At 55.3% G+C, this 27043-nt stretch overlaps 3 protein-coding genes across 3 annotated transcripts in view; 2 read left to right on the top strand and 1 right to left on the bottom strand.

The window, feature by feature from the left end:
- The window catches only part of GOLT1B (golgi transport 1B), a 266853-nt gene that overhangs the window by 99768 nt on the left and 140042 nt on the right, over window positions 1–27043 (top strand). The window lies entirely within an intron of this gene.
- CMAS (cytidine monophosphate N-acetylneuraminic acid synthetase) lies at window positions 3060–8694 on the top strand. The gene is made up of 8 exons (XM_075275479.1): window positions 3060–3241; window positions 5150–5292; window positions 5384–5539; window positions 6033–6163; window positions 6261–6355; window positions 6498–6666; window positions 7921–8074; window positions 8163–8694. Exons 1-8 carry the CDS (start codon window positions 3066–3068, stop codon window positions 8336–8338), a joined length of 1200 nt encoding a protein of 399 aa, XP_075131580.1. The 5' UTR covers window positions 3060–3065; the 3' UTR covers window positions 8339–8694.
- Window positions 20070–26266, bottom strand: LOC142205143 (sulfotransferase 6B1-like). Its single transcript, XM_075276503.1, has 6 exons — window positions 25980–26266; window positions 25322–25506; window positions 24739–24865; window positions 21400–21494; window positions 21130–21319; window positions 20070–20508 (listed from the first exon to the last, which is right to left on the bottom strand). Exons 1-6 carry the CDS (start codon window positions 26116–26118, stop codon window positions 20390–20392), a joined length of 855 nt encoding a protein of 284 aa, XP_075132604.1. The 5' UTR covers window positions 26119–26266; the 3' UTR covers window positions 20070–20389.

Here is a 27043-nt window from a genome sequence, read left to right as displayed (position 1 = left end):
AGAGGCCTGAGCCGGAAATACAATATACATGCATGCGCAAAACGAAAAAAAATCCTGCCGGTCCCCGGGAAGAGGTTCCGGCAGGCCCACCTTAGGGTCCGTTGTCTGTGGAGCGACTACTGGCCTGGCCTCCATACACTTGTCCATTTCCACAACCTTCATAGTCTCTGCATCTTTGTCACCACATCTTCCAGGGAGGCCATGATACAACGGACAGATGGGTATTTGGGCCGGTTTTACTGTCACGTTCATGTCTATGCCCAGACCCAGAATCTGGACTGCAGACGGCACCGCTAAGGGAACAGGGGTAGGTGACTCTCCCTGATACTATGGCGGCTAGCTAGGCCCTGCCTGCGGGTGGTGGTGGCTGTACACAAGCTAGCCTTATACCCCGACAACTCCGGGCTCTCTAACACGAAGACCGACAGACAGATAGGGGGAGAGCTACAAGAGAGCGAGGGACTGGCGATACTAAGGGGGTCACCCCTACAGAAACCAAGGGGCAGCTGCAGACACAACAGGACGGAATGTGCTGGACAACAGACACGCAACACAATACACAACAAGAGAATGAGGAGAGGGACAGGGGAGAGGTGAGGAAAGGGTTACACAGGACTGGGGCAAAACACTGGAACCCAAACCTCACAAATACCCGGATAGTGCCGGGAACCAGGACTGAGGACAGGGGAGAGGAGGAGTGTGAGGGGGAAACCAGACTCACACACACGAGGCCACACTCACACACACGAGGCCACACTCACACACACGAGGCCGCGCTCACACACAAGAGGCCGCGCTCACACACACGAGGCCGCGCTCACACACAAGAGGCCGCGCTCACACACACGAGGCCGCGCTCACACACACGAGGCCACGCTCACACACAAGGCAACACTCACACACACACGAGGCCGCACTCACACACGAGGCCACACTCACACACGAGGCCGCACTCACACACACGAGGCGGCGCTCACACACACGAGGCCGCGCTCACACACACGAGGCCGCGCTCACACACACGAGGCCGCGCTCACACACACGAGGCCGCGCTCACACACACGAGGCCGCGCTCACACACACGAGGCCACACTCACACACGAGGCCGCGCTCACACCACTGCCTAGTCAGCTGTAATACCACAGACCAATCCTCCTCCCAGAGCCACGAATTCTAGGTGGTAACAACGAAATCCGGCAACTAGTGCAGCCGGCCCTCCTCCTAATACAGGCCCCAGGATAGTCCCATAGGAGAATGGTAACCACCAACACCTGAGGTTCCATCCAGAGGACCCCAAGTATATAATGAAGGCCGATACTCCCTCCACCAACAGACGGCCCAATGGCGAGGAGACCACCAGAAGACCCCGGAACACCAGGAGACCCCGGAACACCAGAAGACCCCGGACCACCAGAAGACCCCGGACCACCAGAAGACCCCGGAACACCAGAAGACCCCGGACCACCAGCAGACCCCGGAACACCAGAAGACCCCGGACCACCAGCAGACCCCGGAACACCAGAAGACCCCGGACCACCAGCAGACCCCGGACCACCAGGAGACCCCGGAACACCAGAAGACCCCAGACCACCAGGAGACCCCGGACCACCAGGAGACCCCGGACCACCAGAAGACCCCGGAACACCAGAAGACCCCGGAACACCAGCAGACCCCGGACCACCAGAAGACCCCGGAACACCAGCAGACCCCGGACCACCAGAAGACCCCGGACCACCAGCAGACCCCGGACCACCAGAAGACCCCGAAACACCAGCAGACCCCGGACCACCAGGAGACCCCGGAACACCAGAAGACCCCGGACCACCAGGAGACCCCGGACCACCAGAAGACCCCGGACCACCAGCAGACCCCGGACCACCAGCAGACCCCGGACCACCAGCAGACCCCGGACCACCAGAAGACCCCGGACCACCAGCAGACCCCGGACCACCAGAAGACCCTGGAACACCAGCAGACCCCGGACCACCGGATCAGAACCCACCAGAACACCAGCATATACAAGTAGTCAGGGCATGAGACTGACACAGGATTCCTGCAGACCGGTGCGGACGGCTCAGGACAGTGATGTCATCACGGAGACGCCTGCACCGCTACGCAGAAGTCATAGGGCAGATGTTCCCTCCACCTCTGTCCATATGAGGAGAGGCCACACAGAGACAGCGGCGGACTACAGACTGTATCATCATGGGATTAGATACATGGTGGGAATAGATACATGGTGGGAATAGATACATGGTGGGAATAGATACACGGTGGGATTAGATACACGGTGAGATTAGATACACGGTGATATTAGATACATGGTGAGATTAGATACACGGTGGGATTAGATACACGGTGGGATTAGATATATGGTGGGATTAGATACACGGTGGGATTAGATACATGATATGGTTAGATACATGGTGGGATTAGATACACGGTGGGATTAGATACACGGTGGGGTTAGATACATGATATGGTTAGATACATGGTGGGATTAGATACACGGTGGGATTAGATACACGGTGGGATTACATACACGGTGGGATTAGATACATGGTGGGATTAGATATATGGTGGGATTAGATACACGGTGGGATTAGATACACGGTGGGGTTAGATACATGATATGGTTAGATACACGGTGGGATTAGATACACGGTGGGGTTAGATACATGATATGGTTAGATACACGGTGGGATTAGATACACGGTGGGGTTAGATACACGGTGGGATTAGATACACGGTGGGATTAGATACACGGTGGGATTAGATACATTGTGGGATTAGATACATGATATGGTTAGATACACGGTGGGATTAGATACATGGTGGGATTAGATACATGGTGGGATTAGATACCGCAGACTGTATTACACATGACAGGATAAAATAAGACAAGTATCACACGTCAGGCTTTTGTCCGGGGAGGGATGGGTTAATGTCATGTGATCAAGCTGAGCTCCTGTGATTGGCTCGGGTCAGCCTTTCCTCCTGTCACATGACGCAGCCTATTGATGACGTGTACGGAAGTGGGCGTGTCCTGTCACGACTCGTCCAACATGGCGGCGGATATGGGCAGCGGGGAGCCGGGCGGGAGGAGGCGGCACCTGGCGGCGGTGGTGCTGGCCCGGGGCGGCAGCAAGGGAATCCCGCTGAAGAACATCAAGAGGCTGGCGGGGAAGCCGCTCATAGCCTGGGTGCTGCGGGCGGCGCTGGACAGTCAGGGCTTCGACAGGTGAGGCCGGAGCAAGGAGACGGTCACCCCCGGTCACCCCTGTTATCTCCACTGACCCTTAGGCCTGAGTATTAGCTATTGCTGGGTGTTGTAGTCCGCCCTGCACTGGATATTGGGGGTGTGATGTTATTGCTGGGTGTTGTAGTCCGCCCTGCACTGGATATTGGGGGTTGTGATATTATTGCTGGGTGTTGTAGTCCGCCCCGCACTGGATATTGGGGGTGTGATGTTATTGCTGGGTGTTGTAGTCCGCCCTGCACTGGATATTGGGGGTGTGATGTTATTGCTGGGTGTTGTAGTCCGCCCCGCACTGGATATTGGGGGTTGTGATGTTATTGCTGGGTGTTGTAGTCCGCCCTGCACTGGATATTGGGGGTGTGATGTTATTGCTGGGTGTTGTAGTCCGCCCTGCACTGGATATTGGGGGTGTGATGTTATTGCTGGGTGTTGTAGTCCGCCCCGCACTGGATATTGGGGGTTGTGATGTTATTGCTGGGTGTTGTAGTCCGCCCTGCACTGGATATTGGGGGTGTGATGTTATTGCTGGGTGTTGTAGTCCGCCCCGCACTGGATATTGGGGGTTGTGATGTTATTGCTGGGTGTTGTAGTCCGCCCTGCACTGGATATTGGGGGTGTGATATTACTGCTGGGTGTTGTAGTCCGCCCTGCACTGGATATTGGGGGTGTGATGTTATTGCTGGGTGTTGTAGTCCGCCCTGCACTGGATATTGGGGGTGTGATGTTATTGCTGGGTGTTGTAGTCCGCCCTGCACTGGATATTGGGGGTGTGATGTTATTGCTGGGTGTTGTAGTCCGCCCTGCACTGGATATTGGGGGTGTGATATTATTGCTGGGTGTTGTAGTCCGCCCTGCACTGGATATTGGGGGTGTGATGTTATTGCTGGGTGTTGTAGTCCGCCCTGCACTGGATATTGGGGGTTGTGATGTTATTGCTGGGTGTTGTAGTCCGCCCTGCACTGGATATTGGGGGTGTGATATTACTGCTGGGTGTTGTAGTCCGCCCTGCACTGGATATTGGGGGTGTGATGTTATTGCTGGGTGTTGTAGTCCGCCCTGCACTGGATATTGGGGGTGTGATGTTATTGCTGGGTGTTGTAGTCCGCCCTGCACTGGATATTGGGGGTTGTGATGTTATTGCTGGGTGTTGTAGTCCGCCCTGCACTGGATATTGGGGGTGTGATATTATTGCTGGGTGTTGTAGTCCGCCCTGCACTGGATATTGGGGGTGTGATGTTATTGCTGGGTGTTGTAGTCCGCCCTGCACTGGATATTGGGGGTTGTGATGTTATTGCTGGGTGTTGTAGTCCGCCCTGCACTGGATATTGGGGGTGTGATGTTATTGCTGGGTGTTGTAGTCCGCCCTGCACTGGATATTGGGGGTGTGATGTTATTGCTGGGTGTTGTAGTCCGCCCTGCACTGGATATTGGGGGTGTGATGTTATTGCTGGGTGTTGTAGTCCGCCCTGCACTGGATATTGGGGGTGTGATGTTATTGCTGGGTGTTGTAGTCCGCCCTGCACTGGATATTGGGGGTTGTGATGTTATTGCTGGGTGTTGTAGTCCGCCCTGCACTGGATATTGGGGGTGTGATGTTATTGCTGGGTGTTGTAGTCCGCCCTGCACTGGATATTGGGGGTTGTGATGTTATTGCTGGGTGTTGTAGTCCGCCCTGCACTGGATATTGGGGGTGTGATGTTATTGCTGGGTGTTGTAGTCCGCCCTGCACTGGATATTGGGGGTGTGATGTTATTGCTGGGTGTTGTAGTCCGCCCTGCACTGGATATTGGGGGTGTGATGTTATTGCTGGGTGTTGTAGTCCGCCCTGCACTGGATATTGGGGGTTTTGATTTTTCCGTCTCGTATTTTTCAGCGTTTCTTTTCTTTCAGCGTTTGGGTTTCTACGGACAACGATGAAATAGAGAAGGTGGCGAAGGATTTTGGGGCGCAGGTTCACCGGAGGAGCGCGGAGGTCTCCAGGGACACGTCCTCCTCCTTAGAGACCATCCAGGAGTTCCTGCAGCATCACCCAGGTCTGACCCGCACCGCCGCCGCTCGCCCTCATATCGGGGATGCGCTGGGGCCGCCATGTTGAATCGCTCTCCGTCTTCTTCTCTTCCATAGAGGTGGATATTGTGGGGAACATCCAGGCCACCTCCCCGTGCCTGCACCCCTCCGACCTCACCAAGGTGGTGGACATGATCCGCACCCACCGCTACGACTCCGTCTTCTCTGTCGTCCGGCATCACCTGTTCCGGTGGAGAGAGGTGAAGGCGCCAGGTGAGGGGGCGGGGCCAGGATTAGGAGCTGTATATACTATATTATACACTCTATGGGGGCGGGACCGGCATAAGTGATGTCACACAGGTGAGGGGGCGGGGCCAGGATTAGGAGCTGTATACACTGTATGGGGGCGGGACCGGCATAAGTGATGTCACACAGGTGAGGGGGCGGGGCCAGGATTAGGAGCTGTATACACTGTATGGGGGCGGGACCGGCATAAGTGATCTCTGGTGATGTCACACAGGTGAGGGGGCGGGGCCAGGATTAGGAGCTGTATACACTGTATGGGGGCGGGACCGGCATAAGTGATCTCTGGTGATGTCACACAGGTGAGGGGGCGGAGCCAGGATTAGGAGCTGTATGGGGGTGGGACCGGCATAAGTGATCTCTGGTGATGTCACACAGGTGAGGGGGCGGAGCCAGGATTAGTTGCTGTATACACTGTATGGGGGCGGGACCGGCATAAGTGATCTCTGGTGATGTCACACAGGTGAGGCCACGGTGCCCGAGAACCTGAACCCATCTCGTCGGCCGCGCCGTCAGGACTGGAGAGGCGAACTCTACGAGAACGGCTCTTTCTACTTTGCCACCAGAGAGCTGATCGTGCGCGGCCTCCTGCAGGTTAGTGGAGCTGTAGTACCAGACATGGCCTCCTTAGTAGAGATGGCGCTGTGTCAGACTTAGTAATCCCTGCCTGATGATGTCATCGTTTCTTCAGGGTGGGAAGACGGCGTATTATGAGATGAAGCCGGAGCACAGCATAGACATCGACATCGACCTGGACTGGCCCATTGCAGAACAAAGGGTTAAAAGGTGAGCTGAGACCACGCCTCCAAACTCAGGCTCCTCCTATAACATAATATTGCTGCTTATATGATGCCTATGATATATAGTCTTGGGGCAGCAGCGCCCCTGCTGGTGAGGTGAGGTAACGCACTCCCTCTCTTTCCACAAGGTTCGGGTATTTCGGTAAATCGGCGCCCACGGTGGTGAAGCTGCTGGTGTGTAACATCGATGGCTGCCTCACCGACGGCCGAGTCTACGTCAATCAGGAGCACGAGTTCATTTCCTACAGTCTGCGGGATCTCGACGGCATCCGGAAACTGCTGGAGCGGGGGGTCACGGTGAGTACAGGCGAGGGGGACCCCGAGAACCCCCCAATATCAGCAGGCTAGTGGCAGATCAGTGCTCAATCCCCCTCCCCTAACTACCACTGTAAGGGCAAAGGGGTCTGCTGAGGCATCGGGGGCGCACATGTAGTACAGCCTCATGGCCATTGAATGGGTGGGGTTTAGTCCTGTTGTGGAAGAGAGTGAGACTGACCCTTAGCCCCCCTTTCCTGGGCGCGGCCTGTGCTCTGACCCTTAGCCCCCTTTCCCCGGGCATGGCCTGTGTTCCTGCCCTTAGCCCCCCTTTCCCCGGGCGCGGCCTCTGTTCCTGCCCTTATCCCCCCCTTTCCCCGGGCGCGGCCTCTGTTCCTGCCCTTAGCCCCCCTTTCCCCGGGCGCAGCCTCTGTTCCTGCCCTTAGCCCCCCTTTCCCCGGGCGCAGCCTCTGTTCCTGCCCTTAGCCCCCCTTTCCCCGGGCGCAGCCTCTGTTCCTGCCCTTAGCCCCCCTTTCCCCGGGCGCAGCCTCTGTTCCTGCCCTTAGCCCCCCCTTTCCCCGGGCGCAGCCTCTGTTCCTGCCCTTAGCCCCCCTTTCCCCGGGCGCAGCCTCTGTTCCTGCCCTTAGCCCCCCTTTCCCCGGGCGCGGCCTCTGTTCCTGCCCTTAGCCCCCCTTTCCCCGGGCGCGGCCTCTGTTCCTGCCCTTAGCCCCCCTTCCCCAGGCATGGCCTGTGCTCTGACCCTTTTGGCCATCCTCCCCAGGTGAGGCCTGTGTTCCTGCCCTTAGCCCCCCTTTCCCCGGGCGCGGCCTCTGTTCCTGCCCTTAGCCCCCCTTTCCCCGGGCGCGGCCTCTGTTCCTGCCCTTAGCCCCCCTTCCCCAGGCATGGCCTGTGCTCTGACCCTTTTGGCCATCCTCCCCAGGTGAGGCCTGTGTTCCTGCCCTTAGCCCCCCTTTCCCCGGGCGCGGCCTCTGTTCCTGCCCTTAGCCCTCCTTCCCCGGGCGTGGCCTCTGTTCCTGCCCTTAGCCCCCCTTTCCCCGGGCGCAGCCTCTGTTCCTGCCCTTAGCCCCCCTTTCCCCGGGCGCGGCCTCTGTTCCTGCCCTTAGCCCTCCTTCCCCGGGCGCGGCCTGTGCTCTGACCCTTAGCCCCCCTTCCCTGGGCATGGCCTGTGTTCTGACCCTTTTGGCCATCCTCCCGAGGTGCGGCCTGTGTTCCTGACCCTTAGCCCCCTTTCCCCTGGCACGGCCTGAGCTCTGACTCTTCCTGTCGCTGTGCCAGGTTCTGTTGATCTCGGAGAGGACCATTAGTCCATCGCTGATCTCCACCCTGAGGCTTCCGTGTGAGGTGGAGGCGAATGTCGCCAACAAAAGAGAAGTGTTGCAGAAGAGGATGAGCGAGATGGGAGTGTCCTGGAACCAGGCGGCGTATATGGGTCAGTATGAGGGGAGGGGGTCAGTGATTGCTGCTTTTCCGTTGGTTGTGGGTGCAGTGATGTTCACCCCTCCTTCTGCCCCCTGCAGGATGCAGCGACTCTGACGTGGAGTGCCTGAAGCTCGCCGCCACCTGTGGGGTCCCCGCGGACGCATCAACATCTGCCAAGATGACAGACAGCTTTGCCTGCTCACAGAGAGGCGGCTTCGGCGCCATCCAGGAGTTTGCAGAACACATTATAACCCTGATGGAGACTGGGCGGTAACTGAGACGGAGTGCGCTGTAATGGCGGAATAATCCAAAGTGGCACTGCCCCTCCCCCTGCGGTTCACCTCTCTCTTGTGGTTTTGGGAGTTTTATTTTGGATTTTATGTGAGAGCTTGGCTGTGGACAGTTGGTGATTGACGTCCCGGCAGCTCGCGGGGTCGGTTTTATAAGGAGGACGATGATGGCGCCTTTTATATATGTTTTATAGGAATGTGGGATGATGGGAGTTGTTCTCTTTTCTGCACCATTATCAATGTTTACAACATCCGCAATTTGCGCTAATTTATTCAGAGAGATTTTATTTATCAACGCTAAATACTGGAATAAATATTACATGAGGATGATGACGCCGGAGCGGTTGTAATGTATTTGTGTAATATGAAGCATCCGGACCCTACTGCATGACCGATGAGATCACTGCAGTCTGTCTTACCCACCCCTCCTCCTCCTGCAGACTCTTCTGTCCCCTCCCTCCTCCTCCTGCAGACTCTTCTGTCCCCTCCCTCCTCCTCCTGCAGACTCTTCTGTCTCCTCCTCCTGCAGACTCTTCTGTCCCCTCCCTCCTCCTCCTGCAGACTCTTCTGTCCCCTCCCTCCTCCTGCAGACTCTTCTGTCCCATCCCTCCTCCTGCAGACTCTTCTGTCCCCTCCCTCCTCCTCCTCCTGCAGACTCTTCTGTCCCTTCCCTCCTCCTCCTCCTGCAGACTCTTCTGTCCCCTCCCTCCTCCTGCAGACTCTTCTGTCCCCTCCCTCCTCCTCCTGCAGACTCTTCTGTCCCCTCCCTCCTCCTCCTCCTGCAGACTCTTCTGTCCCCTTCCTCCTCCTGCAGACTCTTCTGTCCCCTTCCTCCTCCTGCAGACTCTTCTGTCCCTCCCCTCCTCCTGCAGACTCTTCTGTCCCCTCCCTCCTCCTCCTGCAGACTCTTCTGTCCCCTCCCTCCTCCTCCTGCAGACTCTTCTGTCCCCTCCCTCCTCCTCCTGCAGACTCTTCTGTCCCCTCCCTCCTCCTGCAGACTCTTCTGGCCCCTGTCTCCTCCTCCTGCAGACTCTTCTGTCTCCTCCTCCTGCAGACTCTTCTGTCTCCTCCTCCTGCAGACTCTTCTGTCTCCTCCTCCTGCAGACTCTTCTGTCTCCTCCTCCTGCAGACTCTTCTGTCTCCTCCTCCTGCAGACTCTTCTGTCTCCTCCTCCTGCAGACTCTTCTGTCTCCTCCTCCTGCAGACTCTTCTGTCTCCTCCTCCTGCAGACTCTTCTGTCTCCTCCTCCTGCAGACTCTTCTGTCTCCTCCTCCTGCAGACTCTTCTGTCTCCTCCTCCTGCAGACTCTTCTGTCTCCTCCTCCTGCAGACTCTTCTGTCTCCTCCTCCTGCAGACTCTTCTGTCTCCTCCTCCTGCAGACTCTTCTGTCTCCTCCTCCTGCAGACTCTTCTGTCTCCTCCTCCTGCAGACTCTTCTGTCTCCTCCTCCTGCAGACTCTTCTGTCTCCTCCTCCTGCAGACTCTTCTGTCTCCTCCTCCTGCAGACTCTTCTGTCTCCTCCTCCTGCAGACTCTTCTGTCTCCTCCTCCTGCAGACTCTTCTGTCTCCTCCTCCTGCAGACTCTTCTGTCTCCTCCTCCTGCAGACTCTTCTGTCTCCTCCTCCTGCAGACTCTTCTGTCTCCTCCTCCTGCAGACTCTTCTGTCTCCTCCTCCTGCAGACTCTTCTGTCTCCTCCTCCTGCAGACTCTTCTGTCTCCTCCTCCTGCAGACTCTTCTGTCTCCTCCTCCTGCAGACTCTTCTGTCCCCTCCCTCCTCCTCCTCCTGCAGACTCTTCTGGCCCCTCCCTCCTCCTCCTCCTGCAGACTCTTCTGGCCCCTCCCTCCTCCTCCTCCTGCAGACTCTTCTGGCCCCTCCCTCCTCCTCCTCCTGCAGACTCTTCTGGCCCCTCCCTCCCTCCTCCTCCTGCAGACTCTTCTGGCCCCTCCCTCCTCCTCCTCCTGCAGACTCTTCTGGCCCCTCCCTCCTCCTCCTCCTGCAGACTCTTCTGGCCCCTCCCTCCTCCTCCTCCTGCAGACTCTTCTGGCCCCTCCCTCCTCCTCCTCCTGCAGACTCTTCTGGCCCCTCCCTCCTCCTCCTCCTGCAGACTCTTCTGGCCCCTCCCTCCTCCTCCTCCTGCAGACTCTTCTGGCCCCTCCCTCCTCCTCCTCCTGCAGACTCTTCTGGCCCCTCCCTCCTCCTCCTCCTGCAGACTCTTCTGGCCCCTCCCTCCTCCTCCTCCTGCAGACTCTTCTGGCCCCTCCCTCCTCCTCCTCCTGCAGACTCTTCTGGCCCCTCCCTCCTCCTCCTCCTGCAGACTCTTCTGGCCCCTCCCTCCTCCTCCTCCTGCAGACTCTTCTGGCCCCTCCCTCCTCCTCCTCCTGCAGACTCTTCTGGCCCCTCCCTCCTCCTCCTCCTGCAGACTCTTCTGGCCCCTCCCTCCTCCTCCTCCTGCAGACTCTTCTGGCCCCTCCTCTCCTCCTCCTGCAGACTCTTCTGGCCCCTCTCTCCTCCTCCTGCAGACTCTTCTGGCCCCTCTCTCCTCCTCCTGCAGACTCTTCTGGCCCCTCTCTCCTCCTCCTGCAGACTCTTCTGTCCCCTCCCTCCTCCTGCAGACTCTTCTGTCCCCTCCCTCCTCCTGCAGACTCTTCTGTCCCCTCCTCCTCCTGCAGACTCTTCTGTCTCCTCCCTCCTCCTGCAGACTCTTCTGTCTCCTCCCTCCTCCTGCAGACTCTTCTGTCCCTTCCCTCCTCCTCCTCCTGCAGACTCTTCTGTCCCCTCCCTCCTCCTCCTCCTGCAGACTCTTCTGTCCCCTCCCTCCTCCTCCTCCTGCAGACTCTTCTGGCCCCTCCCTCCTCCTCCTCCTGCAGACTCTTCTGGCCCCTCCCTCCTCCTCCTCCTGCAGACTCTTCTGGCCCCTCCCTCCTCCTCCTCCTGCAGACTCTTCTGGCCCCTCCCTCCTCCTCCTCCTGCAGACTCTTCTGTCCCCCCCCTCCCCTCCTCCTGCAGACTCTTCTGGCCCCTCCCTCCTCCTCCTGCAGACTCTTCTGTCCCCTCCCTCCTCCTGCAGACTCTTCTGGCCCTGTCTCCTCCTCCTGCAGACTCTTCTGTCCCCTCCTCCTGCAGACTCTTCTGTCCCCTCCTCCTGCAGACTCTTCTGTCCCCTCCTCCTGCAGACTCTTCTGTCCCCTCCTCCTGCAGACTCTTCTGTCCCCTCCTCCTGCAGACTCTTCTGTCCCCTCCTCCTGCAGACTCTTCTGTCTCCTCCTCCTGCAGACTCTTCTGTCTCCTCCTCCTGCAGACTCTTCTGTCTCCTCCTCCTGCAGACTCTTCTGTCTCCTCCTCCTGCAGACTCTTCTGTCCCCTCCTCCTGCAGACTCTTCTGTCTCCTCCTCCTGCAGACTCTTCTGTCTCCTCCTCCTGCAGACTCTTCTGTCTCCTCCTCCTGCAGACTCTTCTGTCTCCTCCTCCTGCAGACTCTTCTGTCTCCTCCTCCTGCAGACTCTTCTGTCCCCTCCTCCTGCAGACTCTTCTGTCCCCTCCTCCTGCAGACTCTTCTGTCCCCTCCTCCTGCAGACTCTTCTGTCTCCTCCTCCTGCAGACTCTTCTGGCCCCTCCCTCCTCCTCCTCCTGCAGACTCTTCTGTCTCCTCCTCCTGCAGACTCTTCTGGCCCCTCCCTCCTCCTCCTGCAGACTCTTCTGTCTCCTCCTCCTGCAGACTCTTCTGTCTCCTCCTCCTGCAGACTCTTCTGTCTCCTCCTCCTGCAGACTCTTCTGTCTCCTCCTCCTGCAGACTCTTCTGTCTCCTCCTCCTGCAGACTCTTCTGTCTCCTCCTCCTGCAGACTCTTCTGTCTCCTCCTCCTGCAGACTCTTCTGTCTCCTCCTCCTGCAGACTCTTCTGGCCCCTCCCTCCTCCTCCTGCAGACTCTTCTGGCCCCTCCCTCCTCCTCCTGCAGACTCTTCTGGCCCCTCCCTCCCTCCCTCCTGCAGACTCTTCTGTCCCCTCCCTCCTCCTCCTGCAGACTCTTCTGGCCCCTCCCTCCCTCCCTCCTCCTCCTGCAGACTCTTCTGGCCCCTCCCTCCTCCTCCTGCAGACTCTTCTGGCCCCTCCCTCCCTCCCTCCTCCTCCTGCAGACTCTTCTGGCCCCTCCCTCCCTCCCTCCTCCTCCTGCAGACTCTTCTGGCCCCTCCCTCCTCCTCCTGCAGACTCTTCTGGCCCCTCCCTCCTCCTCCTGCAGACTCTTCTGGCCCCTCCCTCCTCCTCCTGCAGACTCTTCTGGCCCCTCCCTCCTCCTCCTGCAGACTCTTCTGGCCCCTCCCTCCCTCCTCCTCCTGCAGACTCTTCTGGCCCCTCCCTCCTCCTGCAGACTCTTCTGTCCCCTCCTCCTGCAGACTCTTCTGTCTCCTCCTCCTGCAGACTCTTCTGGCCCCTCCCTCCTCCTCCTGCAGACTCTTCTGGCCCCTCCCTCCTCCTCCTGCAGACTCTTCTGGCCCCTCCCTCCTCCTCCTGCAGACTCTTCTGGCCCCTCCCTCCTCCTCCTGCAGACTCTTCTGGCCCCTCCCTCCTCCTCCTGCAGACTCTTCTGGCCCCTCCCTCCTCCTCCTCCTGCAGACTCTTCTGTCTCCTCCTCCTGCAGACTCTTCTGTCTCCTCCTCCTGCAGACTCTTCTGTCTCCTCCTCCTGCAGACTCTTCTGTCTCCTCCTCCTGCAGACTCTTCTGTCTCCTCCTCCTGCAGACTCTTCTGTCCCCTCCTCCTGCAGACTCTTCTGTCTCCTCCTCCTGCAGACTCTTCTGGCCCCTCCCTCCTCCTCCTGCAGACTCTTCTGGCCCCTCCCTCCTCCTCCTGCAGACTCTTCTGTCTCCCTCCTCCTGCAGACTCTTCTGTCTCCTCCTCCTGCAGACTCTTCTGGCCCCTCCCTCCTCCTCCTGCAGACTCTTCTGTCTCCTCCTCCTGCAGACTCTTCTGTCTCCTCCTCCTGCAGACTCTTCTGTCTCCTCCTCCTGCAGACTCTTCTGTCTCCTCCTCCTGCAGACTCTTCTGTCTCCTCCTCCTGCAGACTCTTCTGTCTCCTCCTCCTGCAGACTCTTCTGTCTCCTCCTCCTGCAGACTCTTCTGTCTCCTCCTCCTGCAGACTCTTCTGTCCCCTCCTCCTGCAGACTCTTCTGTCTCCTCCTCCTGCAGACTCTTCTGGCCCCTCCCTCCTCCTCCTGCAGACTCTTCTGGCCCCTCCCTCCTCCTCCTGCAGACTCTTCTGTCCCATCCCTCCTCCTGCAGACTCTTCTGGCCCCTCCCTCCCTCCTCCTCCTGCAGACCCTTCTGGCCCCTCCCCCACGTCTGTTATCACTATGGTTAGTAGTAGTGTGACAGTAGAATGTTTCCCTGACAGACCCCGTCTGTGGGGGGGATTAGGGGCCACCCATGAGCAGGGGCCGCATCTACCGTGTCTGGGGCCTCCCTGTAGGGGGACACCTAATAATCGGGATTATACACCCTAGGAGGGCGTTGTCCTGGTGATCCCATCTCCAGGAATAGCATTAAAGAGGACCTTTCACCATTTTGCCCACAGGCAGTGTTATATACTGCCGGAAAGCTGACAGTCCCGATCTGGGCCCAGTGTGAAGAGCTGATGGTCCGGTACCGTAGCTCTCCTATGGTCAGAAGGGCGTTTCTGACTGTTATCCAGGAACGTCCTTCTGCCTCGCGGCGCCAATCGCGCTGTGCTGTGGAGCGGGGAGGATGGGCAAAATGGTGAAAGGTCCTCTTTAAGACAAACACTGGCACAAACAGAAGCCGGAAATAGATTAATGGGCTGAATCTATTCTTCAACAGATTCAACTCCACCAGCATGTCAGTCATCCCCCCCTCCCCTCACACACCAAGACCCCTCCCCAAACCGACCTGCAGTCAATTTCTATCTGATCCTCAATGAGTCTCAAGTGTGTAGGGAAATCAGGAGGATTAAAGCAGACAAGGCCGGAGGACCCGATGGGAGAAGTGCGAGAGGTCTTATAATATGCAGAGACCAGCGGGGCGGTGTTATTACAATGTGCGGTGTCCGGCGGTGCGGTGTTATTACAATGTGCGTGGACCAGCGGTGCGCCGTTATTACAATGTGCCGGGTCCGGTGGTGCGCCATTATTACAATGTGCGTGGACCGGCGGTGCGGTGTTATTACACATGTACAATATGGGCCTGTAGCTGGGGCAGTAACACAACTGTGGAGAACATCTTGTGTGGTACCAGATCCAAAGAAACCCGATGGGCTACAATGACTACCGACCTGTAGCCCTGAAATCCAACCTGATGAAGGTCCTAGAGAGACTGGTCCTGACACACCTACGCCCCCTAGTGAGCTCCGCTCTGGACCCCGTCCAGTTTGCCTATCGGCTGGGCATTAGGGTAGATGACGCCATCATCCACCTTCTTCATAGAGCTCTCTCTCACCTGGAGAATCCCGGGAACACTGTGAGAATAATGTCCTGTGATTTCACCACCATCAGCCAGGACTACTGAGGGGAGAAGCTGGACGCTCTGGTGGAGGGACCATCACCTGTCCTACTGGTCCTAGACTACCTGACACCCCGCCCTCAGTATGTGAGAGCCCAGGACTGTGTGTCTGACACTGTGATCTGTAGTACGGGGGGCACCACAAGCTCCAGCTCTGACACTGTGATCTGTAGTACGGGGGCACCACAAGGTCCAGCTCTGACACTGTGATCTGTAGTACGAGGGCACCACAAGGTCCAGCTCTGACACTGTGATCTGTAGTACGGGGGCACCACAAGGTCCAGCTCTGACACTGTGATCTGTAGTACGGGGGCACCACAAGCTCCAGCTCTGACACTGTGATCTGTAGTACGAGGGCACCACAAGCTCCAGCTCTGACACTGTGATCTGTAGTACGGGGGCACCACAAGGTCCAGCTCTGACACTGTGATCTGTAGTACGGGGGCACCACAAGGTCCAGCTCTGACACTGTGATCTGTAGTACGGGGGCACCACAAGGTCCAGCTCTGACACTGTGATCTGTAGTACGGGGGCACCACAAGCTCCAGCTCTGACACTGTGATCTGTAGTACGAGGGCACCACAAGGTCCAGCTCTGACACTGTGATCTGTAGTACGAGGGCACCACAAGGTCCAGCTCTGACACTGTGATCTGTAGTACGGGGGGCACCACAAGGTCCAGCTCTGACACTGTGATCTGTAGTACGGGGGGCACCACAAGGTCCAGCTCTGACACTGTGATCTGTAGTACGGGGGCACCACAAGCTCCAGCTCTGACACTGTGATCTGTAGTACGAGGGCACCACAAGGTCCAGCTCTGACACTGTGATCTGTAGTACGGGGGCACCACAAGGTCCAGCTCTGACACTGTGATCTGTAGTACGAGGGCACCACAAGGTCCAGCTCTGACAGCTGTGATCTGTAGTACGGGGGCACCACAAGCTCCAGCTCTGACACTGTGATCTGTAGTACGAGGGCACCACAAGGTCCAGCTCTGACACTGTGATCTGTAGTACGAGGGCACCACAAGGTCCAGCTCTGACACTGTGATCTGTAGTACGGGGGCACCACAAGGTCCAGCTCTGACACTGTGATCTGTAGTACGGGGGCACCACAAGGTCCAGCTCTGACACTGTGATCTGTAGTACGAGGGCACCACAAGGTCCAGCTCTGACACTGTGATCTGTAGTACGGGGGCACCACAAGGTCCAGCTCTGACACTGTGATCTGTAGTACGAGGGCACCACAAGGTCCAGCTCTGACACTGTGATTCTGTAGTACGAGGGCACCACAAGGTCCAGCTCTGACACTTGTGATCTGTAGTACGAGGGCACCACAAGCTCCAGCTCTGACACTGTGATCTGTAGTACGAGGGCACCACAAGCTCCAGCTCTGACACTGTGATCTGTAGTACGGGGGGCACCACAAGCTCCAGCTCTGACACTGTGATCTGTAGTACGAGGGCACCACAAGGTCCAGCTCTGACACTGTGATCTGTAGTACGAGGCACCACAAGCTCCAAGCTCTTGACACTGTGATCTGTAGTACGAGGGCACCACAAGGTCCAGCTCTGACACTGTGATCTGTAGTACGAGGGCACCACAAGGTCCAGCTCTGACACTGTGATCTGTAGTACGAGGGCACCACAAGCTCCAGCTCTGACACTGTGATCTGTAGTACGGGGGCACCACAAGCTCCAGCTCTGACACTGTGATCTGTAGTACGAGGGCACCACAAGGTCCAGCTCTGACACTGTGATCTGTAGTACGGGGGCACCACAAGCTCCAGCTCTGACACTGTGATCTGTAGTACGAGGGCACACACAAGGTCCAGCTCTGACACTGTGATCTGTAGTACGGGGGCGCCACAAGCTCCAGCTCTGACACTGTGATCTGTAGTACGGGGGCGCCACAAGGTCCAGCTCTGACCACTGTGATCTGTAGTACGGGGGCACCACAAGGTCCAGCTCTGACACTGTGATCTGTAGTACGAGGACACCACAAGCTCCAGCTCTGACACTGTGATCTGTAGTACGGGTGGCACCACAAGGTCCAGCTCTGACACTGTGATCTGTAGTACGGGGGCACCACAAGCTCCAGCTCTGACACTGTGATCTGTAGTACGGGGGCACCACAAGCTCCAGCTCTGACACTGTGATCTGTAGTACGGGGGCACCACAAGCTCCAGCTCTTGACACTGTGATCTGTAGTACGGGGGCACCACAAGGTCCAGCTCTGACACTGTGATCTGTGTACGGGGGCACCACAAGGTCCAGCTCTGACACTGTGATCTGTAGTACGAGGGCACCACAAGGTCCAGCTCTGACACTGTGATCTGTAGTACGGGGGCACCACAAGGTCCAGCTCTGACACTGTGATCTGTAGTACGAGGGCACCACAAGGTCCAGCTCTCGCCCCTGCTCACATTGTACACTGCTGACTTTAGGTGCAACTCCTCCAGCTTTTACTTACAGAAGTCCTCCGATGTCTCTACAATAGGTGGCCTCACCACAGACGGGGGCGACAGTGAGTACAGAGACTTATACCGGGACTGTGTGTGGACTGGGGTCAGCAGAACCAGCTCAGGATTAATGCTGGGAAGACCAAGGAGATGGTGGAGGACTTTAGTAAGCGGAGGAGGGCCCCGAATCTGGTGGAGATCCAGGGGGCGGGCAGTGCGATAGTCAGGACCTATAAGTACCGGGGGTGCGCTCCCCAATAATAAGCTGGATGGGGCCGATCACCTGGAGGTGCTGCACAGTAAGGGCCACAGCAGACTCTACTTGCTCAGGAGGCCGAGGGTCCAGGAGCCACTTCTTAGGGCCTTTTCCATCTTCTTCGGTGTGGCCTGCTGGGGGCGCTGTATACCAGCCAGGGACAGAAATAGACCTGACAGGCTGATCATAAGGGCCGGCTCTGTCCTGGGGGGCCCCCTGGGCCCAGTACAGGTGGGGGGTGACAGAAGGGCACTGTCTATGGTGACCTCCATGCGGGAGAACAAATCCCACCCCATGTATGAGACGTGATAGCACCGGGCAGTCCTGTCAGCGACCGACTACTGCCCCCCAAGTGTGAGAAGGAGCTATCGGAGACCCCCCCACCCCGTGGTCAGGCTGTATAATCTACATGAGGCCGAGCGCAGACACTCCGCACACAGAACTGAATGAATAGAACTATGACGTCTTCCTTCTGTTCCTTAGCTGCTCTGGACTCCTCGTATCTCTTCTATTCTCAGTCTGTGTGTCCTGCAAATGCAAAAATTCCTTCCTAGTCTTCAGTAGTTGATCCCTATTAATAGCTGACTAATACTGAGGACACATTACAACGTTTCGGATCTCTCGGCTCCTTTCTCAAGTAAATTTAAAAACCATTTCTGAAGGAGCAGATTTATATACAGAGGGGCACATAGGGGCAGAGGTCCAGGGGGAGGAAGGGGGGGGGGGGGTATTAGTGATTGGTACAAACAATGTAACACTTCCAGGTCCTTATCAGGTCTCAGGTCAGTGATTTCTGTAAGATGCCATAAACCCATGTGTCAGATTTAACCCCTTCTCAGGGTCATGCACTTATACTCATGAATGCGTCGCTCTCTCTTTAAGGTTCCCTCTTAAAACCAAAACTTTCATGTGATCGGTGATATTATGATGCTCATTGCAGAGGATCATTCTCCTTCTCTGAAGTAACCTTCCTGGACGCCGTCATCAAGATACAGGACAACAAAATGGAGACATCGCTGTATCGGAAGCCGATTGACCGCCCAACCTACCTAAGATGGGATAGCTTTCATCCGAAACACATAAAGAACTCCATTGTGTACAGCCAGGCCATCAGATACCATCGCATATGTTCAGACCCTGCAGATAGAGACGAACACCTTGGAGGCCTCAGAGACACATTCTTAGGGCAGGGTTACCATCCAAGAACAACTGATAACCAAATCACCAGAATACCAAGATCGGAGTTATTAAGATACAATACCAAACAGGAGAACAATCGGGGGCCCCTGGTGTCACATATAACCCCCACCTGGAGACGCTGAGAGGAATCACACGCAGATTACATCCACTACTGTAATAAGACCACCGTGTAATATCCAGATCTCCAGACCCCCCTCTCCTGTGCTACAGACACCCACCAAACCTCAGGAATATGGTGATTGTCAGCAGCTCACTGTCACCTCCAACTAACACAGGAACATTCCCATGTGGGGAGAAAAGGAGCAAAACCTGCCCGCACATACTGACCACTGACAAGATAGAGAGATCACATGAAAGTTTTGGAGGGAATTTCAGATCAAAGAAAGAACGGCACATTCATGAGTGTAAATTTATGACCCTGCTCCAAACACTGGAGAGTGGATTAAATCTGTCACATGGGTTTATGGCACTTTACAGAAATCACTGACCTGAGAACTGATAAGAACCTGGAAGTGTTACATTGTTTGTACCAATCACTAATACCCCCCCCCCCCCTTCCTCCCCTGGACCTCTGCCCCTATGTGCCCCTCTGTATATAAATCTGCTCCTTCAGAAATGGTTTTTAAATTTACTTGAGAAAGGAGCTGAGACGTTCTGAAACGTTGTGACCCGTCCTCAGTATTAGTCATTAATAGGGGTCAACCACTGAAGACTCGCAAGATTTTTTATTTTTTTTCCCCCCACAGTTCCTACCCACTGACTAACACGGTACGACACTTCGTGACCCGGGGCCCCCACCCACCCCGGGACCCACATAACACCAGGACAGGAGTGTGAGATAAAAGACGTTTATTCACAGCAAGTATATATATATATGTACAGCAGATATACAGCAAAGTGTGACAGAATCCTGCAGTGTGAGCGCGGTGAGTCCGCAGCACCTGGTGCGATGCTCTGCAGACGGCTGACCATACAGGCGACACGGTAGAAACTACACAGAGAGTTTCTGATATTTTACACAATTGGGGAGCGTCGTCCTGCCCCGGGGAAGTAACAAACTACGGCCGGACCTATGTACACCCTCCTGCCCGTCCTGTGCCCCCTCCCCCCACCCTCCTGCCCATCCTGTGCCCCCCTCCCCCACACTCCTGTGCTCCCTCCCCCACCCTCCTGCCTGTCCTGTGCCTACCCCTCTTCTATGCAGGCTAATTATAGAGGACCCCCCCCCCCCCGCTCTTGTTATTATTTACCCCCTCCTCCATTTGGTTATTAGCCCCTCCCTCCACTGATTTTGGCACACTTGGAATTTCCTCTCTTGCCCCCTCCGTTCCTGAGCAATCAGCGCTGGTAGTTTTGGTGCCTGATATGTAACTAAACTCCCTAATGACAAGTGGGTGGTGTCAGGAAGGAGCAGGCAAGGGGCGGGGCTTAGAGCTCTGACATTATCTTCCTCTTGATTGGATTTCTGATTGTCTGCCCCTCCCTGACACCGCCCAGATGAGGAGGGTCCTCTAAGTAGACAGAAGGTTCTGGCTGGAAGGATTTGGGCACATGTGGCCCCAGGTCTGCACAGGGTTGGCCCCGGCCAGGTGTGCTCTGTATGTAACGGCTTCAGTTCTCGTAGTGGATGTGTTTGGCGAGGCTGCTGGCGTCCATCTTTGTGCGGTACAGCTCATCGAAGACTCGGTTCTGCTTGTTACTGAAGTATTGTTTCCAGTCCCCGACTGTCCCTGCGGAGAAGAGGAAGACCCCACAGGTCAGAGTGGTCACATGGGCACCTCCCCACCGTCCCTGCGGAGAAGAGGGAGACCCCGCGGGTCAGAGTGGTCACATGGGCACCTCCCCACCCCCATGCGGAGAAGAGGGAGACCCCGCGGGTCAGAGTGGTCACCTCCCCACCCCCCCATGCGGAGAAGAGGGAGACCCCGAGGGTAAGAGTGGTCACATGGGCACCTCCCCACCCCCCACCGTCCCTGCAGAGAAGAGGGAGACCCCGTGGGTCAGAGTGGTCACATGGGCACCTCCCCACCCCCCACCGTCCCTGCGGAGAAGAGGGAGACCCCGCGGGTCAGAGTGGTCACATGGGCACCTCCCCACCCCCCACCATCCCTGCGGAGAAGAGGGAGACCCCGCGGGTCAGAGTGGTCACATGGGCACCTCCCCACCCCCCATGCAGAGAAGAGGGAGACCCCACGGGTCAGAGTGGTCACCTGTGCCCCCAGTAGTTGCCAGGCTATGAGCTGTTCAGTGCTGTCTCCTTGGATGAAGTGCAGCTCTGGAGCACAGTCTGTGGCAGGTGAAGTACTGAGCCTGTAGTGTATTATGGGATGGCTTGTGCAGCCTGCTCGTACCTTTCCGGAATATCAGCTTCCTGCTGGCGGTGAGGGCGCAGACGGTGTGGTTGGGGTCTCCGTTGTTCTCCTTCTCCACGTTGCTCTTCATCTCAGAGAACGTCGTCTTCTTACAGATCTCCTGGATCTCAGCGTCGCTCATGTTGATCCCCAAGTAATTGCTGATCCTCCGCACCGACTGGAAGAGATCCTGCGGCGAGAGCAAGTACCTGGTGTGACTCCCAACCTCCGCAGCGGCCGAGGGTTGTAGTGTCACCCCCATTGTCTTACCTTCTTCATGGCCTCGAAGTAGAGGAAGAGCGTCCCCATCTCATTCCTGTGCTCCTCCCAGCTCAAGAGGTGATCGAACCACGAGCCGCACACGACTGCAAGACACGGGATGGGGCAGATTATTATATACCATACAGGAGAGCAGATATATACCATACAGGAGAGCAGATATATACCATACAGGAGAGCAGATATATACCATACAGGAGAGCAGATATATACCATACAGGAGAGCAGATATATACCATACAGGTGACTGCAGATTATTATATACCATACAGGACTGGAGGAAAGGCCGACTGTAGGACAGGGGAATACAATCTATTACTATCTGTTATCAGCCATGTCAGGAGAGGAGAGGCCGACTGTAGGACAGGAGAATACAATCTATTACTATCTGTTATCAGCCATGTCAGGAGAGGAGAGGCCGACTGTAGGACAGGAGAATACAATCTATTACTATCTGTTATCAGCCATGTCAGGAGAGGAGAGGCCGACTGTAGGACAGGGGAATACAATCTATTACTATCTGTTATCAGCCATGTCAGGAGAGGAGAGGCCGACTGTAGGACAGGGGAATACAATCTATTACTATCTGTTATCAGCCATGTCAGGAGAGGAGAGGCCGACTGTAGGACAGGGGAATACAATCTATTACTATCTGTTATCAGCCATGTCAGGAGAGGAGAGGCCGACTGTAGGACGGGAATACAATCTATTACTATCTGTTATCAGCCATGTCAGGAGAGGCCGACTGTAGGACAGGAGAATACAATCTATTACTATCTGTTATCAGCCATGTCAGGAGAGGAGAGGCCGACTGTAGGACGGGAATACAATCTATTACTATCTGTTATCAGCCATGTCAGGAGAGGCCGACTGTAGGACAGGGGAATACAATCTATTACTATCTGTTATCAGCCATGTCAGGAGGGGAGAGGCCGACTGTAGGACAGGAGAATACAATCTATTACTATCTGGTATCAGCCATGTCAGGAGAGGCCGACTGTAGGACAGGGGAATACAATCTATTACTATCTGTTATCAGCCATGTCAGGAGGGGAGAGGCCGACTGTAGGACAGGAGAATACAATCTATTACTATCTGTTATCAGCCATGTCAGGAGAGGCCGACTGTAGGACAGGAGAATACAATCTATTACTATCTGTTATCAGCCATGTCAGGAGGGGAGAGGCCGACTGTAGGACAGGAGAATACAATCTATTACTATCTGTTATCAACCATGTCAGGAGAGGCCGACTGTAGGACAGGAGAATACAATCTATTACTATCTGTTATCAGCCATGTCAGGAGAGGCCGACTGTAGGACAGGAGAATACAATCTATTACTATCTGTTATCAGCCATGTCAGGAGAGGCCGACTGTAGGACAGGAGAATACAATCTATTACTATCTGTTATCAGCCATGTCAGGAGGGGAGAGGCCGACTGTAGGACAGGAGAATACAATCTATTACTATCTGTTATCAGCCATGTCAGGAGAGGCCGACTGTAGGACAGGGGAATACAATCTATTACTATCTGTTATCAGCCATGTCAGGAGAGGAGAGGCCGACTGTAGGACAGAGGAATACAATCTATTACTATCTGTTATCAGCCATGTCAGGAGAGGAGAGGCCGACTGTAGGACAGGGGAATACAATCTATTACTATCTGTTATCAGCCATGTCAGGAGAGGAGAGGCCGACTGTAGGACAGGGGAATACAATCTATTACTATCTGTTATCAGCCATGTCAGGAGAGGAGAGGCCGACTGTAGGACAGGGGAATACAATCTATTACTATCTGTTATCAGCCATGTCAGGAGAGGAGAGGCCGACTGTAGGACAGGAGAATACAATCTATTACTATCTGTTATCAGCCATGTCAGGAGAGGCCGACTGTAGGACAGGAGAATACAATCTATTACTATCTGTTATCAGCCATGTCAGGAGAGGAGAGGCCGACTGTAGGACAGGAGAATACAATCTATTACTATCTGTTATCTGCCATGTCAGGAGAGGCCGACTGTAGGACAGGAGAATACAATCTATTACTATCTGTTATCAGCCATGTCAGGAGAGGCCGACTGTAGGACAGGAGAATACAATCTATTACTATCTGTTATCAGCCATGTCAGGAGGGGAGAGGCCGACTGTAGGACAGGGGAATACAATCTATTACTATCTGTTATCAGCCATGTCAGGAGAGGAGAGGCCGACTGTAGGACAGGGGAATACAATCTATTACTATCTGTTATCTGCCATGTCAGGAGAGGAGAGGCCGACTGTAGGACAGGAGAATACAATCTATTACTATCTGTTATCAGCCATGTCAGGAGAGGAGAGGCCGACTGTAGGACAGGAGAATACAATCTATTACTATCTGTTATCAGCCATGTCAGGAGAGGCCGACTGTAGGACAGGAGAATACAATCTATTACTATCTGTTATCAGCCATGTCAGGAGAGGAGAGGCCGACTGTAGGACAGGAGAATACAATCTATTACTATCTGTTATCTGCCATGTCAGGAGAGGCCGACTGTAGGACAGGAGAATACAATCTATTACTATCTGTTATCAGCCATGTCAGGAGAGGCCGACTGTAGGACAGGAGAATACAATCTATTACTATCTGTTATCAGCCATGTCAGGAGGGGAGAGGCCGACTGTAGGACAGGGGAATACAATCTATTACTATCTGTTATCAGCCATGTCAGGAGAGGAGAGGCCGACTGTAGGACAGGGGAATACAATCTATTACTATCTGTTATCTGCCATGTCAGGAGAGGAGAGGCCGACTGTAGGACAGGAGAATACAATCTATTACTATCTGTTATCAGCCATGTCAGGAGAGGAGAGGCCGACTGTAGGACAGGAGAATACAATCTATTACTATCTGTTATCAGCCATGTCAGGAGAGGCCGACTGTAGGACAGGGGAATACAATCTATTACTATCTGTTATCAGCCATGTCAGGAGAGGCCGACTGTAGGACAGGGGAATACAATCTATTACTATCTGTTATCAGCCATGTCAGGAGAGGAGAGGCCGACTGTAGGACAGGGGAATACAATCTATTACTATCTGTTATCAGCCATGTCAGGAGAGGAGAGGCCGACTGTAGGACAGGAGAATACAATCTATTACTATCTGTTATCAGCCATGTCAGGAGGGGAGAGGCCGACTGTAGGACAGGAGAATACAATCTATTACTATCTGTTATCAGCCATGTCAGGAGAGGAGAGGAGGGTAAAATGTAAGTATCCAGCAGCTCATGACATTTCTGACTTCACATGTGAGCTCACTAATCAGTAGTAGTAAACTTCATGGTCAGTTACCTTCTCCTTGCAGGAACATATCCAGGTAGGTGCTCCAGCCCTCGATGGTTGGCAGATGGGGGTTATCTCTGTAGTAGTGGTATAGTGATACAGCCGTGTCCTTAGGATTGCGAATGATGTAGATGGCCTGTAGGAGAGATATGTGATATGTTATATGTGATATGTTACACTGTATCCCCCTGACATCTCGGAGCTCTGCCGTTCTATCAGTTCCTCAGCAGTTTTAAGCTCTGTGCTTGTTGTCAGTGAGACGCCCCCCCCTCCCCAGTTTTCAGACCAGGGACACCTGCCGGACACGGTTCTAGTCTGTGAGATCTGCCGGACTCCTCCTAATCGCTCTGACCTAGTGTGACCCGGCATCGGACGATCCTGTGCACTCCAGTCATTCCCTACACTGATACATTGTAGCAAACTATCCAGACCAGAGCGATGGGAGCGGCTGTACACACTGGAACAAATCCTCAGCTGGGACAAGTTTACAGTCATTTTGGATATGCTCAGTCACTGACAACAAACAGAGATTTTACAAATGGCTGCCTGTCTGTATATGAATAATCCCCCTGCACCCCCATGCTGAGCCCACCTTGCACTTCTTGGCTTTGAAGTCTTTGGGCAGCATGTCATAGCTCAGGTGGGTCGGGATGATCCTCTTAGTCGTCACCTTGTTCAGATCTTCCAGTTTCGAAACGTCTCCAAACTCGATGGCCGATGTCAGCGACACTTTAGATGAGTAAAGATGCTTCAAGATCTCTGCCAACCAGTGAGTGCCTGCAGGGGGCGACAGAGGGGGAGTGAGGGCCCTGAAACGGTCTCCTCTCCCTGTACTGCTGCACCTCTGGGATCTTAGCACCCCCTCCCCCAACATCTACACCTTAGGGATCTTATTGCCCCCATCCCCCCCCATCTTACTTCTATACCTTAGGGATCTTATTGCCCCCTCCCCCAACATCTACACTGTGGGATCTTATTGCCCCCATCCCCCCCTCATCTTACTTCTACACCTGTGGGATCTGTGACCCTTCCAGGACGCTGAGCTATGGCGGCTCTGTGTGAGGTCTCCACCCAATACCTCTGCCCCATATCTACCTGTAGTAGCCCCCTGACCCCCCAATGTCTTCTCCATATTGCAGACAGAACATGATTAGCTATAGAAGATCTAAGGACCCCAACAAACAGCTCCCCATATCTTAGCTTCCACATAAGCCCAAAAGAAAAAAAAAAAAAAAAAAAATGTCAAATACCAGATTTCGGGTAGGAGACGAGAAGGACATCGTCCTCCCGGGCCTGGAAACTGTCCAAGGATCGGAGCAACTCGGCGGAGGAGCGAGTGGTGAAGGGGATGCCATTGAAGATGTGGATGAGATCTGACTGCTGAGACATGGTGTGGCCGGGGTGTCCTGTGGGGAGGCGGCAGTGAGAGTGGCCGGGGTGTCCTGTAGAGTGGCCGGGGTGTCCTGTAGAGTGGCCGGGGTGTCCTGTGGGGATGCAGCAGTGAGGGTGGCCGGGGTGCCCTGTGGGGATGCAGCAGTGAGGGTGGCCGGGGTGCCCTGTGGGGATGCAGCAGTGAGGGTGGCCGGGGTGTCCTGTGGGGATGCAGCAGTGAGAGTGGCCCGGGTGCCAGGGCTTATATAGTTGAGGTGAAGGCGTGGCCGTCACCTGATGAGCAATTGATTGTAAACAGAAGTTATCAGGAAGTTTATGGCTGCCGATATTGACGGCTCATTAGTGACTGCTACATTGTTATTAGTCCTCATCACTTATGTAACAAGTCGCTGATTTCAGAGAACCCGCTGACACCGCACCGAGCCCTTATCACAGGCTGAGGGTCAGCGATAACGAGGAATTATATAATAACTGGCCCCGTGCTGTGTCACCGTGACAGGTATCAAGTGCCGGTGATGAATATTGGGGGGGGGTATAATATATGTATAATGTATGTATAATATATGGTATTCGCTGACACCGCACCGACGGTCATAGTGGATCGGGCGCTGGGTCATAGTGGATCGGTCTCTAGGTCACTGTGGATCGGTCTCTGGGTCACTGTGGATCGGGCGCTGGGTCACTGTGGATCGGGCGCTGGGTCACTGTGGATCGGGCGCTGGGTCACTGTCGATCGGACGCTGGGTCACTGTGGATTGGGCGCTGGGTCACTGTGGATCGGGTGCTGGGTCACTGTCGATCGGACGCTGGGTCACTGTGGATCGGTCTCTGGGTCACTGTGGATCGGGTGCTGGGTCACTGTGGATCGGTCTCTGGGTCACTGTGGATCGGGTGCTGGGTCACTGTGGCTCAAGCGCTGGGT

This window comes from Leptodactylus fuscus, chromosome 5 (assembly GCF_031893055.1).
Source record: "Leptodactylus fuscus isolate aLepFus1 chromosome 5, aLepFus1.hap2, whole genome shotgun sequence".
Classification (NCBI taxonomy): domain Eukaryota; kingdom Metazoa; phylum Chordata; class Amphibia; order Anura; family Leptodactylidae; genus Leptodactylus; species Leptodactylus fuscus.
The sequence above is the reverse complement of the archived record's forward strand: the minus strand, read 5'-3'. Positions and strand labels throughout refer to the sequence as shown.